The following is a 16,937-nucleotide window of genomic DNA, read 5'->3' as shown; positions in this document are numbered from 1 at the left end:
GTTACAAGAATTTCAGTTGTGCAACTGGTGGCCTATTGTTTCTTTTCAATCCCTGGTCAAAATTAATTTTTCAGAAAGAGGAGTAGGAATTCAAACGGCCACTGAGATTTGTGAGTTTTTCCCAAGAATTTTGGTTGTTTAAGTGGAAATAACAGCTGTGATACTGACATATGACACTTCAGGAGGTGCCTTTTGTATGATATTTCTTCATACTTTCATAGTAATTGTATTCTGTTTAGTCTTTGCTACACAGACCTCTGTAAAACCCTGATTATCCATCAAATGATACAAAGTCATTTGTTAGCATTAATATCAATCTGTTAAAACTAGTTTATGGCTCAACTATTAAGTAAAAAGCACAAAAAATTGTGTCGACCTTGTGTTGAGCAAGAAAAAAATGAGAGATTGTATCAAGCAAGCAGTCTTGGTTATATGTGACCTCTAGGTTTCAGTAACTTGCTAAATTAATTACTTAAAGAGCAGATGAATGTGTCTTGTCTCACACTATATGAGGCACTGTGTAGGAAACAAAAAGGATAAAACATGTATTTACCTTTTATTCTAACTCGTCCTAGGTCACCCTTTTCTCCTTTTTCACCATGTTGTCCAGCAGACCCAGGTGTCCCCTTACCATTAACAACACCAACACAAAAAAAAAAAAAAAAAAAAGTCAATTAATCTCCAGAAAAGAAGCAATATGGGAATTGAGGGGAAAATTAGTTATCTGTCTCTTGCTCTTGCATTGTTTCCCAAACCAGGCTAATTAAGGTAACAAGCCAACAAAGCAAAAAACTCAATTTTATCTCTTTTGATATCTATAAAGAGTTGTGTGAACGGCACCTAACATTTTCAGCCTGACTGCCACCAAATGCAAACAGATGCAACTGTGTGAAACCAAGTAATGCTGGAAGAATTGGGTCCATGGCCTCATTCAGCTGTGACTGCAAATGCAAGAATATTAAGATGCAAACAATTAACAATTCATAAACTTCCCATTACAGATTTTGACCCATGATTCACCAAGGCTACAGAAGAAGGAAATCTCTCTGGAGTGTTGTGACTGCTGGATAAGGCTGCCCTCCTGCTACTGAACATGGCAGTTGGTAAGTGCTGCTTTTTTCCTGAATGAAAGCCCACAACGCTGCCAGTATAAAATATCATCTGCATCTAGTTTAGTACTTGGTGTTGTCAGAAGAGTCTATTACTTGCCAGGTTTAGAGAGTGAAAAAAATGCTTTTCTTCATTTTTATGCTGATTTGTGCTCTCAGCTCTCCAAACAGTCTGGATTGCATATCACCTTGCTGTGAGAGTCTGTGCAACAGGACATGTGGGTAAATACATTTTACCTTGTGAAGTTCACACAAGTAAAAGGCCACTAAGGTTGTAAAATTGGGTTATTATTTAGCCATTCCTCTCTATGTATGAAGAAGAGTTCTGCCATCTAAAAAAAACCCAAACAACTCCCTCCCCCTTCCCCCCCCCCCCCCCCAAAAAAAAAAGTAGTTGCTATAAAGCTAAGTATATCCAAATATATTTTCAAAGAAAGTGATCTCACACACACAAGAAACTATTAAAAAAAAAATCTCTATTTGGCATCACTTTGCTATGCAGCATCCTAGATGGACATTTTTAAAAACTTTGTATGTTTTTTCATGAAAAACTGCATGTCAGATTTTTTAACACTAGAATGAAAAAATGAACATTATATGCTGATGTCAAATGATTTAGTACACAAAATCTTTACCACCAAAAAGTTAGTTCAGTTTCTTTTCTTGAGGAACACAAAATGAAATTATTATACTGCTAGGAAGCTATTCAAGCAAATGAAAAGTCTTTATTTTCATGGTAACTTTTCCTTCTAAGGATTATTAAATGAAGGGCAAAATCTTGATTCCACTTCAGCTTCATTGCTAATACATCTGTTATAAAGAGACAAGGCATTGCCTATAGCAGCTGATCCATATGAAGAACAAACTTTGAGTAGTGACTAAAAATGGGAGATTCTAAAGTAATACAGAACAGTGAAAGGATAAACAAAACTAAAAAAGTAGCACTGATTTTTAGGCTCTGTGGGAGTGAAGACTATTTTGTTCAGACCACCTCATCAAATAAATTAAGCATTTCAATTAAATTGCTAAAAAAAAAAAAAAAGAAAAAAAAAGAGAGAGAAAGAGAAAAGGAATAAAGAAAATGACTTGAAACGCCAGAATAAAATCTAAGGTTTCTACACGCACACACACAATAGAGAGAGATAGTTGTTGACATAAAATAAATCTTGATCTGAAGACACCATGCAATTCTTTGCCTCGAAAACATTTTGTTGGAAACACTTTCATTAGAACTAACTGAAAAAATCATCTTCAGTGGGCAATTTGTGCATTGTTTTCAAGAAAAAACAATGGGTATTTGAAACTAAAAGTAAAAACAAATCAAAAACAAAACAGGATTACCAAACACAATCTTTCCTAAGCCTCCTGGCAACCCCATCTACACAGCACAGGATTCTGTCCCTCAGCATAAAACTCTTCCCACTGCCGCAATCTGACAAAAGCTAGTAAGTGCATCCTCCCACAAGACTGTAATAAGCAAAAGTAGATAATACTTTTACATAATTTTCCAGGTCAGTTCCTCCACCGCTCATCTTAAATGCCTCCTGTGTGAGTGACCAGTTGATGTTACTTATTTACTGAAGCTCATACGAACTACTCACAGGGAGCCCTGGTGATCCCATTGCACCAGATAAGCCTGGATCACCCTTTTCTCCGTGTCTTCCAGGGTAACCCATTTGTCCTTTCTTTCCTTGAGTACCCGGAGGTCCTTGTATACCACGGGGACCAGGAGGACCAGCACTACATGAGCAGAGGCCTTGGTTTCCTATGTAAATGTATTAAAATTACATTGAAACAGCTGCACAATACATAAAAAATACTGCCCTTTTTCTTTTCTGTACGTGTAGTGCACAAACGATTTTATCTCATTATGGCCTTCAAAGGAGTGAAGCATATCAGTACTTTTTCACAGTGCTGAGTTAAGTGTTGTACCGATATGACTGCTGATTTAGAAGCTGCTGCAATGTGAACAGACATTTAACTACACATTTTGATGGTCCTGATCCTACAAGCTACCATAAACTTCTGCTTGCAAATATAGGCCTGAGATGCTGATCTGGCAAAGGTCTCATATTCGAATTGTTGCTATCCAGACATACATACCTACCTTTTTCTCCTTTTTCACCTTTTCTTCCTGGAAGGCCTATCTGACCTTTTGCTCCAGGTTCCCCAGGGATTCCTCTGTCAGTACAAATTACACCTTTGAAAAAACAAATCGTACAGCTACTATAAATCAGGTTGACTTTTTCCAAAGCTTAGGTCATGCGTTCTCCTCTCCCTTACCTTGTTATTCTCATGTGAAAATCTAGAGATCTTAAGAAATGCTTTACAAGTTGTTGCTTACAGATTATACTACAAGAGTCAGTCTGGCTAGAGTTGATCTTGACACAAGTGTTTTTTCATTGCTACTATTTCTTCATTTTTCTGCTGCAGAATTTTACAGCTCGTTTCTTTTCTAAAGGATGCTGATTTGGGTTTCCTCCCCAGTGTACTATGTTTTTAACTTCAGGTGATACGTATTTAAGGACTTTTTTCACGTGTTATTTTGTGGGTTTAAATCAGCCAGAAAAAAATGAAAATCTTGGTATCTTGGTGATTGACAATGAATGGGAAACACATGTTTTCTACATCACGTATAAAATTTGACACATCTGTCAAAAGGCAATTCTCGCTTTTTTGTTTGTAGAACCAACAAAAGCAATGGGTTTGCTAACCTAACCTTAACCCTAACCTTAATATGTAGAATGATATTTTCACAGATTAAATTGCTGTTGCACATACTAGGTAGTCCAGGTAACCCTTGCCTTCCTGGCTGTCCCGGTAGTCCTGGCGGTCCAGGATATCCAGGTCTTCCTGGAAGTGGTTCACCTGTTCCTGGCAAACCAGGATCACCATGAAAACCTTGAGGTCCTGGTGCCCCACTCAGTCCTGGCAGGCCAGGCAGACCTGTAAAGAAAGTAATGATATAGGGCCCAAACAACTTCACAGTAAGGATTAATACCAGGTGTCAAAAACAAAACTACAGACCATTCAGAACTGCCATGCAGAAGAGCTTCTGTATAATAAAGACTTAAATCTAAGTCTTCAGATATTTCAGGATTCCAAGGAAATAAGTGCTTTCTGCTTTGTACATACAAATGCCTCTTCTCCTCCCCATTATCACCTTTCCAGACATCCTAATTAATGTAGTTGTTTCTTATACAGAGCAAAGTCAGCCACGTCACTCCTCTTAGTGTGGGGATTTTTTTTCTTTTTTTTCATCACTTTTGAGATGGGGAACAGAATTTTGAGCACAGCACTCCAGATACAGGCATACCGTAGACTTACAGTGCATAGCAGCATTCTGCTTTTTTTTCTGTTCCTTTTCTAGTAATTCCTGATGTTTATTTGGAATATTTTAGTTCCTTTTTGGCTACTAGCAAGTGCTGAGCTAGTATTTTTAGTGCACTGTTTGCAGAGCCCTAATCCTTATTGTTGGTGACTTACATGAAAAAAGAACAAAGAATTTTCTTTTAGCTGTCTTATCTCCTACTGGTATATAGTTCATGTTTTATCCCCCAAATCTCTTACTTGCTCCATCATCTCCTGGTCTCCCCAGTGGGCCTGCAGGACCAGATGGCCCAACTGACCCCACATCGCCAGCAGGACCTGGAAATCCAGGATCTCCTTGTGGACCTACACAGAATTTTAGAAATGTGAATTGAACAATGTATGCAATTGACAGTTTATATCTAAATTAGACTGCAACTGAAATTATAATTCAGGAACTACACGAAAGTAAAATACAGTGACCTCCCTTTTTTTTGTCTTTATGGAACAGTTTTAAATGTGTGACAAATTTTAAGGTAGGAGGATTTGGTTGCTTTTCTATGGATTCCTGCCCATTTCACGGACACAGTTTTAAAACTTTGTCACTCAGTAGTAGTATCTTTGTGGTATATATTTCAGAATACCGAGAGAAGTGTTTGCCAAAAATAAATACATGTAGGAATTAAAATAAATGAACATTTGATATGTATCTGACAGTGTTCATGAGAAGGTCATTTCAGGATCATCCTACCTGAAATTATCCAAATTTTTAAAAGTATATCTTCAAAATTTCTATAATAAATAATTTTTTGTTATTATTGAGTGATAAAGAAAATTTAAATCAGATATAAAGGGCTTCATTAAACTGGAAAAGTGAAATATTGGTACTATTTCTGTTGTCAAACAGCTCTGCAAAAGGTCATTTTCTCTTAAGAATGTAAGAGTATTTCAGTATCTACTCACACAGCATGCACATGATTAACTTTAAACATTACTTGAGATATTAAAATTAAACATGGGCTTAAATCTTTTGCCACATGAGCTGGAAACCCTCAGAAGCCAATGGGAAACAATTTTAATTGATTTTTGATGAGGCTACTATCAGCATTTGCTGCACTAGAAATGCAATTTATGGGAAATTCTTTGTTAAAGTGTTCCTACAATACAGGTTCCCTAACTGTGAGATGCCAAAACAAATCCCTTAAAGGCTCCCCACTGCCTCCTGCTGTGTAAGAAGTAAGAACTTCCACACATTATCACCAATTAGATAATAAAGATACGGATAAGGGAGATAGGATATAAAACAAATGCCTGAGGTTTTGGTAGGAAGGCAGTGAGATTGACAGGTATCCTGTTAGGAGTACAAGTTCCAGAGAGATAGGGAAAAGATGACAAAGTTGAGGGAGGAAGGAAGAGAGGGTACAATATATTCCCTCCTGTAAATGTATATGAAATAAACACCGAGAGGTGTTTATTGATGGTACCAACACAGTTGCAGCTCTCAGGCATAGCCAGGCAAACAACGCTTGGAAATGCCTATTCTAAAGCATTAAAGTTGTGGACTGAATTACTGAGTGATAATGCAATACTAAGGTAGAATTAATGTATGATGATCAATCTTTTTTTGCAGGCAACCATGATTTACCTGTGCCTTTTTTATACAAGGGATGTAAACTGAATACTTCTAGGACCTCTAGGACCTCAGTACATGTGCAGATTAGGTAACATGCACAGCAAGATCAGCACTTTCCAAATACTTTGGTGGTTCTGGATGTACAACCACAGAACACATGCTTTGTCTGTCCAGAAAATCTAGAGGTAAGTTTGAGCAGATCATCTCACACTACCACAAATGTACTATTTAGCTCAAGAAATTTTAGATAAAAAGTTATTTATCTCCATCTGCCCAGATTAGATTTCTTCAGGGGAAAACAAAACAAAACAGCATGTTCAGGGAATAGAGGGGGAAATAATGGCTTATGAAATTCTGAAATCTTTCATTTTTTATGTTTGCAGTACTCAATGAAACACTGACATAGCCTGGAACTTGAATTAACACAGTTATTAAAAGCAGTGGACCTCAGTGATGAAATCCTGTCTGAATTAGCTTACTACAAACTTAAGAACCAGGATTTCATCCCCGCTGTGCAATGAGAGGTTTAATTGCAATCTAAAATCTGTGTGTTGTGGCAATTCTGAAAACAGGATTTATGAAATACAATATGAAGTCTGATTGTTTTATTTACCATCCATTACCCAGCACAGGCTTATTTTTCAGAGCTGTTTCCTAAATACACCTAGGTCCAATAACAAGGGATAGTCTAGCAGATCTAGCTGTGACTGTGCATAAAGGTCTTTCAAGTGAACATTTAATCTGAAACATGTATGTTTAATGTAGTTCCAGTAAGATCAGTGAGACATAAACTCAGAACGCTGCCAGTAGGAGGATAATGTTTTAGTATCTTGTTCCTAATGATCACTTTCTAAAAACACCTTAGCAAAATAGGTCGTATACACTTCATAAAGCAGAAAGAGTAGTTAAAACTAGCTTTAACCTTTCACGGGAAGCAATGGAGTTCCAACAGCTCCAGGAGGACCTGGGGGCCCTTTTTCTCCAGGATCCCCCTGTAAGAATCCAACAGCAGATTTTACTGATAGATACAAATATGCAATGCCCTGGCATGCAACTAAAAATTCCAAAATGATGGGGTATGCAGGGACGTGACCTATTCATATCACCTGGGCAAGACTTAAAATAATGATCTTTCAGAATAACTGTGACTTGATAATATAACTATCACATATATCTGTTTGGCTTTTCAGAACTTGCAACTGTTGCATCTGATTTCTTTCATGTATTTTAAAGTTGAGTCAATTACAGTAAAATCAGTACCATATTTAAATGAGATGTTTCAAATTAGCAACCAAGTTGTAATTATTTGCCTTAGAATTCTATATGAGAATTTGGAAATTACTTCTGCGATAACAGATGAGGATTAAGAAAACAAATTTCAGTTTGACAGATATTATCAATGACAAGAGATACTCAAAATTCTTGTAAGAAATTGAAAACATCTGCGTTAGGGAAACATAAAAGTGCCCACTAATAGCAAGGAAAATCACTTATGCTTGGAGGATTTCTAAATTAGCTTGGATTCTGATATTTAGAATTGCAAGTGAAGTGGACTTCAGGGAAGTCTTTCATGTGGCAAGCTGTATTAGAATTTTTGCTTTGGTGTAGATTAGGAATCAGCCCTGCTCTCTGCAGCGAATGGGATCAGAGGAAACAAGAATGTGAATCTGGGAACTGCATAGTTATGTAGCATTCCTCAGGTTGGAGTTCAGGGCCTTTTAGGACAGACAAGGAGAACTGGGACTGCAAAACTGGATGCCTATCCTTATACAAGTGAAAACAAGGAGTTCATGCCTCTTTATGGGGTTTCCCTTTTTAAAATTGATATTTCTATGATATTTAAACAGTACTGGAGCTGCCACTGATTGCTGGCCCCTTAATCTTTAGCTTTTGACTTGCCTTTTCCCTTTGACTGTATCTTGCTGAATGAAATAACATAATTGTGTACTCTCTATTTTAATCAATAATGTAAACTTGTCTTCCTTAATGATTATAGGAGAGTCTTCTGTGTAGCAGGAAATAAAACAATAAACCTAACATTTTTCCTCCTCTGATAAACTTAAATATTTTGAGATTTTAAAAATTAATGTAATGATGATAAAACTAAAAAAGATTTGTGCAATAGATGGATATGGCCCAAGTCTTTTATGATTTGTATGCTTAACACTAGCGTAAGATGAGAAAGAATTGAAGAATTTTCAAGCCAAAGTCAACAGTGGCAGGTCTTGGTGGTCTTTGAAAAACAGAATATGACTGATCATCTCCCTTCTGCAGTCTTCAGAAAAGAATTCCATGAATTTTTAACGTGAAATATCACTAGACTGGCATCTGGATCTTCTGGAATTGGATTAAGCATCTCTTCCATGCTTTTCAGAAGAATGTTCTCCTCTTTTACTCCTTAGCTCCCCAGACATGACACTGACACTTCTATCCCCTAATAGAAAGCAGCATCCATTATAAAATGCCAGAGTCATCTATGTGAGCAAAAGTAAGAAATGTTTAAACGAAGCCAGTGTGAAGGAGTGCAGTTTCCACTCTGGTTACCATCTTGAAAAAGCCATTTATGAGGACAGCATGAATGCATGCAAAGAGACTTTGGTAAGTTATGCAAACAAGCCCATCTGACTCAAATTTTGCCACCTCCTTTGATGACAATTATTATACTAGTTCACGGGCCAAATTACCTACAGTAGCAGGTTGCCTAAAACAGCAGTTCCTTTACCTATGGTAAAGGAAGTATCCATACCACTCTTGGGAATGCAACTCAACCATGAATAACTTGCAGAGTACAACTCATGGATTAGATTGCTATACTGGTACAGGTAAGGGTAACTATTGGCAAATGGAATTTACTAATCCTTATGGTATACAAAGTGGAATTTCCACTCCCACACACCAAGCAGGAATGTTTACTTACACTGCTGGTTACTACCGCTGTACTGAGTAAGCATGACTGCCATGAAAACAGTAAATCTTAAAAGCAATTATGACTGTAGAAAAGGCAAGGATCTGATAAACAGGTACATTTGGGAAGAATCGTTAGCATTGATATAAGGGAGTGTGTGTCTGTGTGTGTGCGTGTGCTTGAGTTCTTTTTTTTAACCTTTATGCCTGGATAGCCAGGTTGTCCAGGAAAACCAGCAGCTCCTGTTTCTCCCTGTAAAGGATCACATAAAAACCATTTGGTAAATCTGTTACAACATTGATAATGATTAATTGTACAAAAGACAATGAGATAGCCATACAATGAGACTGTCACCTTATAATTGCATCCACAGTTGTTTTTTTCAGAGAAATTCACTGGGTTTGTATGAGAGATGACATGTTTCATAGAATCTCTTCCATAAAAATTAGTAATAAAAAAAATATTTCTCCAGGTTATTTAGATAGTTGTCAGTGGATTCAGTGTAGCTGGGGCACAGAACTACTTGGAATACATACCAGAAGACTTTAACAGACTGTTTAACACAGCTGAAACCGGCTTGCTGCCTGGTGAATGACCCTCTTAAAATATTATTACACAGCTGCTTATCAGTTCCTCCTGGCCTTTTATGATCTTTTATGATATACTTATCCATCCCCTTAGGTAGGCAGTGGTTTAAAAAAAAAGAAAAAAACAGAGTAAAAAGTAATTCTGCAGATAGAAGTCACCTGGAACATAACTCTACACACAAATAGCTGTACATTAATGTGATTTGTGAATAGCATGATCATTACCTTCATTAGATTTAGAAATGAACAGGGGAGAGGAAAAAGGGTGAGACATGGATCTGTGTATGTACATCTGTTATTCTTTAATCCATGTTCTAAGTTCATAACTACTACTGGATTTTTTTGAGCCAGAAGTATAAAAAAATGTGTATAACACAAAATCACAAAAAGAATGTGCCCATGGCAAGTGTACCATGCTGCGTACCTTTTCTATTGTGTTATCTGCATGCCCCACTGCTTTCCCTTCTGCTTACAACTTCATATCCCATTAGCCAATTTCAGACAAATTTCAGAGAGTGGCAGAAATTCTAAGACACAGTTCATACAACTTTTGTGGCAACAGATAACACAAGGACATAAGGCTATCAAGTATGAGGAAATTCTGTATCTGCACAAACCAACAGAAAATCAAACCTCACTGATGCTACTGTTCAGAGAGCTGCTTGTGCTTTGTCTTCTTACCTTTATTCCAGGAAAGCCTGCAGGTCCATAAGAACCAGGACTACCCTGATAAAAGTAAATAGAATCCAAGATAAAATGGTAAAAACTTATTCAAAATTACACTTGTGCAGAATTGCTAAGCAGTTAATATTCCTCAGACAATTATTACTTGAGTTAATATTTCCCAGTAGCTAGCACTTGCAAAGTTTTTGCAAATAGTTTGAGAGATGGCCATGAATTTGAACTATAGGTCAGAGTAAACCGGACAGGTCTTCATTTATTTTTATCTTATCGCAGTAAGTATAGTAATAGGTATGTTGCTCCATGTGAGTACTGTTAGGCAAATCAAGAACAAGCTGCTGTAAAAAACTGCCATTGGCAGGTATGGAATACATTAAAATCGGTGTGTTAGTATTGCGCTATTCTAGAGAAGCTTTATGCAGCACTGAATATTTAAAGGAAAACCACAGAGATTTGCTTTCTTTCCAAGAAAGGAAAGTCTCTATGAGCTTATGCTTAAGTGTGTCACAGGGTGACTCCCAAGACTCCTAAATATTCTATACAGAAAGTATGACAAATTAATTTCAAAAAAAAAGAAAAAGGAAATCTTGTTTGGAAATACATACTTAAACCAACAAATATTTTATGAATCTAATTGTAGTGAATTTGTAAAATAACTTATTCCGGAACTTCCTTACCCGCAATCCAGGGAATCCAGCAATGCCTTTTTCACCCTTTTCTCCTCTCCCAAGTATACCCTGGAGCATTCAAAACACTCAGTTTAAACAAACTGCTTGGTTAAGGTAGGCATAAAATTTATTTTAAGTGCATGTTTATTTGGTTATGTATATATTAGATTAATGGATCTTGTTTCGCTTGCTAGGGTCAATCATTGGGACTTAGTTCATACAGCACTACCACAGTAGTGTCTTCATAGCTTCAGTTATTCAAGAACCCTGCATGAACTCTTCTCCAACCTTAAAGTGCTTTCAGCAGTTTGATTTTTTTGGGGCTGTGGACACCTTTTGGGCACCATCACACAATTCCTCAGTTCCTGCTTATAACTAACAAGTGTACAGTTACCAACACGTACAGCTCTTTATGTTGTACAGTAGTAGAACAACCATATGAATCCCACATTTTTCAAAGTAAATCTTATATAAAAGGATGAGTTTTGTCTCCTTTTCCAGTGCTAAGTAACAGTAGTCTGGTTATGATGGAAAATGACTTCCTGAAAAAGTGCTAGACTTTGAACTCAGAAATGTGATGTTCAGACTTCTTGCTTCTTCTCTTCTGCCTACGAAGTTAAATAAGTGTGTAACATAAACTAGCTTCATTCTTTTGTTATCTTCTGTTATCTTCTTTTTTTTTCTGAGATCTGGTAGTTTCCTGTCTGTGGATTTCCCCCCTCCAAATCTATCAGGAATAAAGAATCTAGAATCTTTTTTGTGACTGCTTCTGCTCAGCATAACTCCTTACTGGCATATCAACGTTTAAATGAATTATACTGACAGAAAGAAAAGCAAAGCTAGAAGAGACAGCAAACAGCAACTCTCTCTTCAGACAGGTGTCTCTGCCTTGTCTACTCTCAAGAACACCCAGAATCTGAAGGTAAAGTCGTTCCCTAACAAACTTAGGGAAACAGACATATGCCCCATAAAGTACACAAACATATCTTCTCGATTTCTCTCCTTGAGAAAAAATACGTGCTTCTGTTTTCTTCACAGTCCCAGTCACTTGTGTCAATAGTCCAACTGGAAACAACACTGACCTTTCACGGCCAGGCAACATTTGATAGGTAGGTATAAAACAGACTTGGAAAGGTGTTCCAAAGGGTTCTGAAATATTTTTGCTTTCACACTGATATAGGTGGTGATTAAGTGCTGTTATTTCTTCTACAATCTTGTGCTTTAAAATATTAACTTAAAAATAACAGGACTTTGCCAGCATCATTGAAAAAAAAAATTGCATTACTTACTTTGGGTCCACGTGGTCCTCTGTATCCTGTTATTCCGGGTAGTCCTTTTTGGCCCTGCGTATGCAGGAAAAGTTTTTGTATATGTTACTACAGAGGACATACTTATGTGTCATTTAACATTTTAAAGTCCTGTTCTGAATTACAACTATTAAAATGCTACTGGGCCTGTTCCCCTAGGTGTACTAGGCAGAAGGAAACAAGAAAAATAATTAGGTACTGATTTTTATTTGTTAACATATTGTCAAACCAGCACAATGACTGTGGACTGAGATAGATGTATCTTTTCACTTGCAGAGACTTGCTAATTGGGACGTTGTTCCTACAAACATGTATGAGTAGTTCTTTTTTGTCTGTGGCTCTACTAGTTTGATGCAAATTTTCACATATATAAATCTATGCCTTTGCACAAAGCTCCAGTCTGAATGGGATACATGGTGGATTACATGGTCACAATCATGTCGTGTTGCACAATGTCATAAGTCACATTCAGCAGTAACGTGGAGTTTATACAGATTCTTGTGGTTCTCTCCTTCTTTCTCATACAGCTCTACATAGCAACCCTTTCCATAATGAAAGCCTAAGATCCAGTACATGAAATCTATCAGCTCCCTGAGTTGAGGCTGTGGTGCTGGCAATGCTGAAATTCACATTTTCATTTCTGTATTCCTGCAAATCAGACTTGAGAAACACAGAGATGACAACACAGGGTTCTCCATAACGCAAGATTTGTAATTCCTTTTTTAACATACATTCTAATGCTTTAAGGTATACAGTTGTAGCTACAGTAGGTGTATCACTGAAGAAATACAATAAATAATAGGATTTTGCATTAAAAATAGACAACAAAATCACCCTTATTTTTCGTATCAACAGAGCACCCTAGAAGGATTAAGGTTGACAGCTCAAAACATTACACTGGATAAATCTCAAAGAGAATAAATGCCAAAGATCTGAAAAATAAAAGCCTTACTGAAGAGCCACAAAAGAGATTCAATACTAGAGTAATAATCATTGCTTGAAATGCCTGAAATATGATTTACTAATGATGCAAAGTAATGAAAACCAAAGCAAGGGCAGTAGCTCCTTTTTTCATCAAGACAGGCTGTTTATGCCATCCTTACAAAAATTACATTTCAGGATTGTACTTGCCAAGTTGAGTACGGTTAAATGTGAAGACAATTAACACCTTTTCTCCTTTAAACAGCTGAGCTCCAGGAGGTCCAACTAATAATGGCGACCCAGGTGGTCCAGGAAGTCCAACATCACCCTGTGGAAGCGAAAGGTACACAGAAAGATGTTCTGTTCCATGCAGCTTTCAGTGAGACTCAGTATGTTTTTCTGTTGTACTACAGCACTATATATTTTTGTACTTATGGAGCACATACTTGTACTAACGCCTATAGATAAAGAAGGGTTTGTACTGAGATCTGTAAGCCTCTCCACAGTCTTCGCTGATAGGTATGGCTCACAATCTTAATAACCATTCTATTCTCATCACTCATTAAAGATAATGTTACAGGTAAGGAAATAAATGAGAACCCTGTACTCATGGCTCCTGCTCTGAGTCTGCTGTGGAGATGGTTACAGGATTGTTTAATCTTGTGTGCACATACAGTCTGTCATGCTCCAGACCAACGCCTTTGAACACAAGGCTTTGTGAATGTAAAGACAAAATTATTGATTTGCTATGGAAAGTTGTGCATGTTAGAAACTTACACCAATTCTAAAAAGTGACTGGAAACATTCACAGAAGAAAAATCAAATATTCCACTTTGATTCTGTAAGTCCTGAGTATGGTACCAGGGGGAAACTGGGAGAGGAAACATTGTGCTTGTTCTTTTCTTACACCCATTCCTTGGCATCTGCTGCTGAACACAGCAAGAGATTACATTCAGGAACTGACCCAGTACAGACACTGTTACTGGAAAGGTATTACTGTGATTCTTAGGGTATACTTCTAATTCCACAGTAGTAATAACATATTTAATATTTTTTTTCTTACCGGCTCCCCCTTTTGTCCATCTACCCCAATACCTGGATTTCCCTAGATGACAAAGAAAAAAAAAGTGCATAGTTTGAAAGTAATTAGAAAACGTTGACATGATAATTTAATCAAGTAACTCTTTTGAAAAATTTGGTAACAAATAGCCATGAAGGACATTTCAAATATCTGTATAAATTAATCTATTGTTTCACTAACAACTTCAGGAAAAGTCATTGCCTACCTGTTCACCTGGCAAACCAGGGTAACCTGGAATACCCTTTAAAAGAGAGTGAAGACAAGTTAATATGTCTGATTTAGTGAAAGAACTTTGCTTTGAAAATTACCTCTACTTGCCAGTATCACCTAGAGGCAGAATTTCCTCTTGGGATGTTCCTATCCCACAGTGCAATCTACTTATCATGGTCACTGCTTTCAGGAGGGCTGAACTCTGGCTCCCCACTTTTCTGTTTCACAAGGTAGCCTTGAATATGGGAAATAAGGAGGGAACACTAGCAGCGTTCCCCCATGACCACAGACTGCCAGGATGCTTCAGGTTAACACAGGCATGGAATGAAACAACATATGCTGTACTTCAAAACTGGTAAGGTACAGCAAACATCTCTCTTTTTATCAGCTGCCTCAAAAATTACATCTAGGCTTTAATTCTCTCTAAGGCAAGTTCTAAAACAGGTAAACAAGAATTTACACAAATCCTGAAAATGCAAGGCTGTAAAACCACGGTGATCTTACGGGCAAGCCTGGTTGGCCTGGGTATCCAGGTGGGCCTGTTGGACCTCTTGACCCTCTAGAACCCTGAAAGAGATGGCAAAAGGCCTGTTGGTGAAAATACCATACTTTCTTCACAAAACTAGTTTCTCCAAAACGCCTGCATCGCTTGGACTCAGTCTAGTGGCGTTCCACCCATGTATTCCTTGCCTGAAGGTATACCATACCTGAAACCTCACTGTCACTAGGGCAGCTCAGCACCAGTTTCTGGATAATACTGTACAAGCACATGTCAATACAGTGATATATTATTAATGGTTAAAAGAATACTTTGTCAGTAACTGTGCTACATATAGTATGTGGACTTGAAAGAACTCATCAGTGAATACTTTGTTGACAAGCATAAGAAGAGGAACCAAAGTCATATGAGTGAAAGTCTGTAAGAGCTCAACAATGAAGTTAAACTCTTCTTCTTATGCTTTTATGGCAAAAAAATGTGGTCATGTGCTACATATTCCCGGGAGACCCACCAGGTACCATTGAAGAAGGTGTCACATTTCTACATTTCTCCTGTGAAGTCTTGAATTTCAAGGAAAAAATATTCTGCAAACTGAATACATAAGGAGCGACAACTGCTCAATGCACAGCGATTGCCTGCATGCAAACCACAATGCAGGTGGGTACAATGCAGCCACCATGAACTGGTCATGGAGGCTGACAACAGGGGATCGATGTTTGTTAAACTTTATTCTGGAATTTTGCTATTTAAGGCAGGCAAAGAGAAACCCCACTATTGCTTTATTTTATTAAGAAGGAAAATTTGAAAGATCTTCAAGGCAAAAAGCATGTACAGAATCCACCAACTGTACTTACAGGAATGCCAGGGGGTCCAGGATCACCCCTCTCTCCCTGTAATGACAATCATTTAGCAAAGGAAGTATCACAAGTGTTGACTTTAAATTGTTATCGGAGTTCTCTAAATTTTATAGCTTTTAAGATTTCAATCTATCTGTTCCAGTTGTATATTTGCTTTTAATTTGTGTTTGCACTAAGCTTCATAAACAATGAGGAGATAGAACAATTAAATTTGCCATACATTTTTCCTATGAGATATGATTTTTTTCACAATCAGATACTTACTGGGGGTCCTTTTCCAAAATGTGAAACAAACACTGAATTTCCTTTTTCTCCTTTTTGCCCTGGATTTCCCTATAAAGAAGAAAAAAAACCAAACCAACACATCTTTTATGTTAGGCTGTACTTTCCTGGTGTCCATATGTCACAAGGTAATCCACTAGAACCACCATAACTGTTTTAGCATTTTGCAGCTCTTTTGTCTTACAAGACCCTTAAATGTGAAGTTTTGTTCTGGAAAACTGAGCAAAACAGCTCCTCATAGATTCTGACTCCTGCTCTGAGTATCTCCTTAGCTCTTGGCTATTTCAATATTCTACAATTTTCACAGATTTTGCCTTTAGTATGAAGTATATCAACATTATCTTTTCTTTCAGTGAGTCAGTGGCTTTAAGTATTACATACACTGCCTTCTCCAAAAGTCCACGCTGTGATTTAGAAGGATCTAATGTGATTCTGCATACAGTTAAAAAGCTGGGAGTATGGACTGTGTTACATGCACAATATTCAACATTTCCACCTATTAGCAAATGTTTCACAGTCTACAAAAAAAAAAAAATATATATATATATATATATACACACACCTACAGGCCATATTTATTTTTTAAAATTAAGTTCTTGTGGTTCTTGCTGTGAAGTCCTTTGTATAATTTGGCCTATCATAACACCCTCAAAACCTCAGTATCAGTTAGCAAGAGCAGATGACCACTTTTTCAAAATTTAACTGTAATGTTCAATTGACTGTTAAAACCATGATACGTATATATCTGAAGAACAAATATATTAAGACATTATTTCTGATATTTTCTCCTTTGAAATCCTGACATACCAGGTACAATTTAACTGAAGCCCATAACCACTTAACTATTGATTTCAATAAACTGGGTTACTGTTTTCCATGGAGTTTAAC

At 37.1% G+C, this 16,937-nt stretch overlaps 1 protein-coding gene across 1 annotated transcript in view; it reads right to left on the bottom strand.

Moving 5' to 3' along the window:
* The window catches only part of COL4A4 (collagen type IV alpha 4 chain), a 62,707-nt gene that overhangs the window by 28,038 nt on the left and 17,732 nt on the right, over positions 1 to 16,937 (bottom strand). Inside the window, exons 7-22 of the mRNA XM_035544727.1 lie at positions 16,032 to 16,100; positions 15,765 to 15,800; positions 14,916 to 14,978; positions 14,407 to 14,442; positions 14,184 to 14,225; positions 13,368 to 13,448; positions 12,182 to 12,235; positions 10,902 to 10,961; positions 10,225 to 10,269; positions 9,155 to 9,208; positions 6,974 to 7,043; positions 4,680 to 4,784; positions 3,891 to 4,055; positions 3,217 to 3,309; positions 2,711 to 2,874; positions 554 to 626 (exon numbers count right to left, since the gene is read on the bottom strand). Coding sequence (XP_035400620.1) covers positions 554 to 626; positions 2,711 to 2,874; positions 3,217 to 3,309; positions 3,891 to 4,055; positions 4,680 to 4,784; positions 6,974 to 7,043; positions 9,155 to 9,208; positions 10,225 to 10,269; positions 10,902 to 10,961; positions 12,182 to 12,235; positions 13,368 to 13,448; positions 14,184 to 14,225; positions 14,407 to 14,442; positions 14,916 to 14,978; positions 15,765 to 15,800; positions 16,032 to 16,100 — 1,210 coding nt within the window. The remainder of the gene's footprint in view (positions 1 to 553; positions 627 to 2,710; positions 2,875 to 3,216; positions 3,310 to 3,890; positions 4,056 to 4,679; positions 4,785 to 6,973; positions 7,044 to 9,154; positions 9,209 to 10,224; positions 10,270 to 10,901; positions 10,962 to 12,181; positions 12,236 to 13,367; positions 13,449 to 14,183; positions 14,226 to 14,406; positions 14,443 to 14,915; positions 14,979 to 15,764; positions 15,801 to 16,031; positions 16,101 to 16,937) is intronic.

Source organism: Cygnus atratus, chromosome 9, assembly GCF_013377495.2.
Source record: "Cygnus atratus isolate AKBS03 ecotype Queensland, Australia chromosome 9, CAtr_DNAZoo_HiC_assembly, whole genome shotgun sequence".
Classification (NCBI taxonomy): Eukaryota; Metazoa; Chordata; class Aves; order Anseriformes; family Anatidae; genus Cygnus; species Cygnus atratus.
The sequence above is the reverse complement of the archived record's forward strand: the minus strand, read 5'-3'. Positions and strand labels throughout refer to the sequence as shown.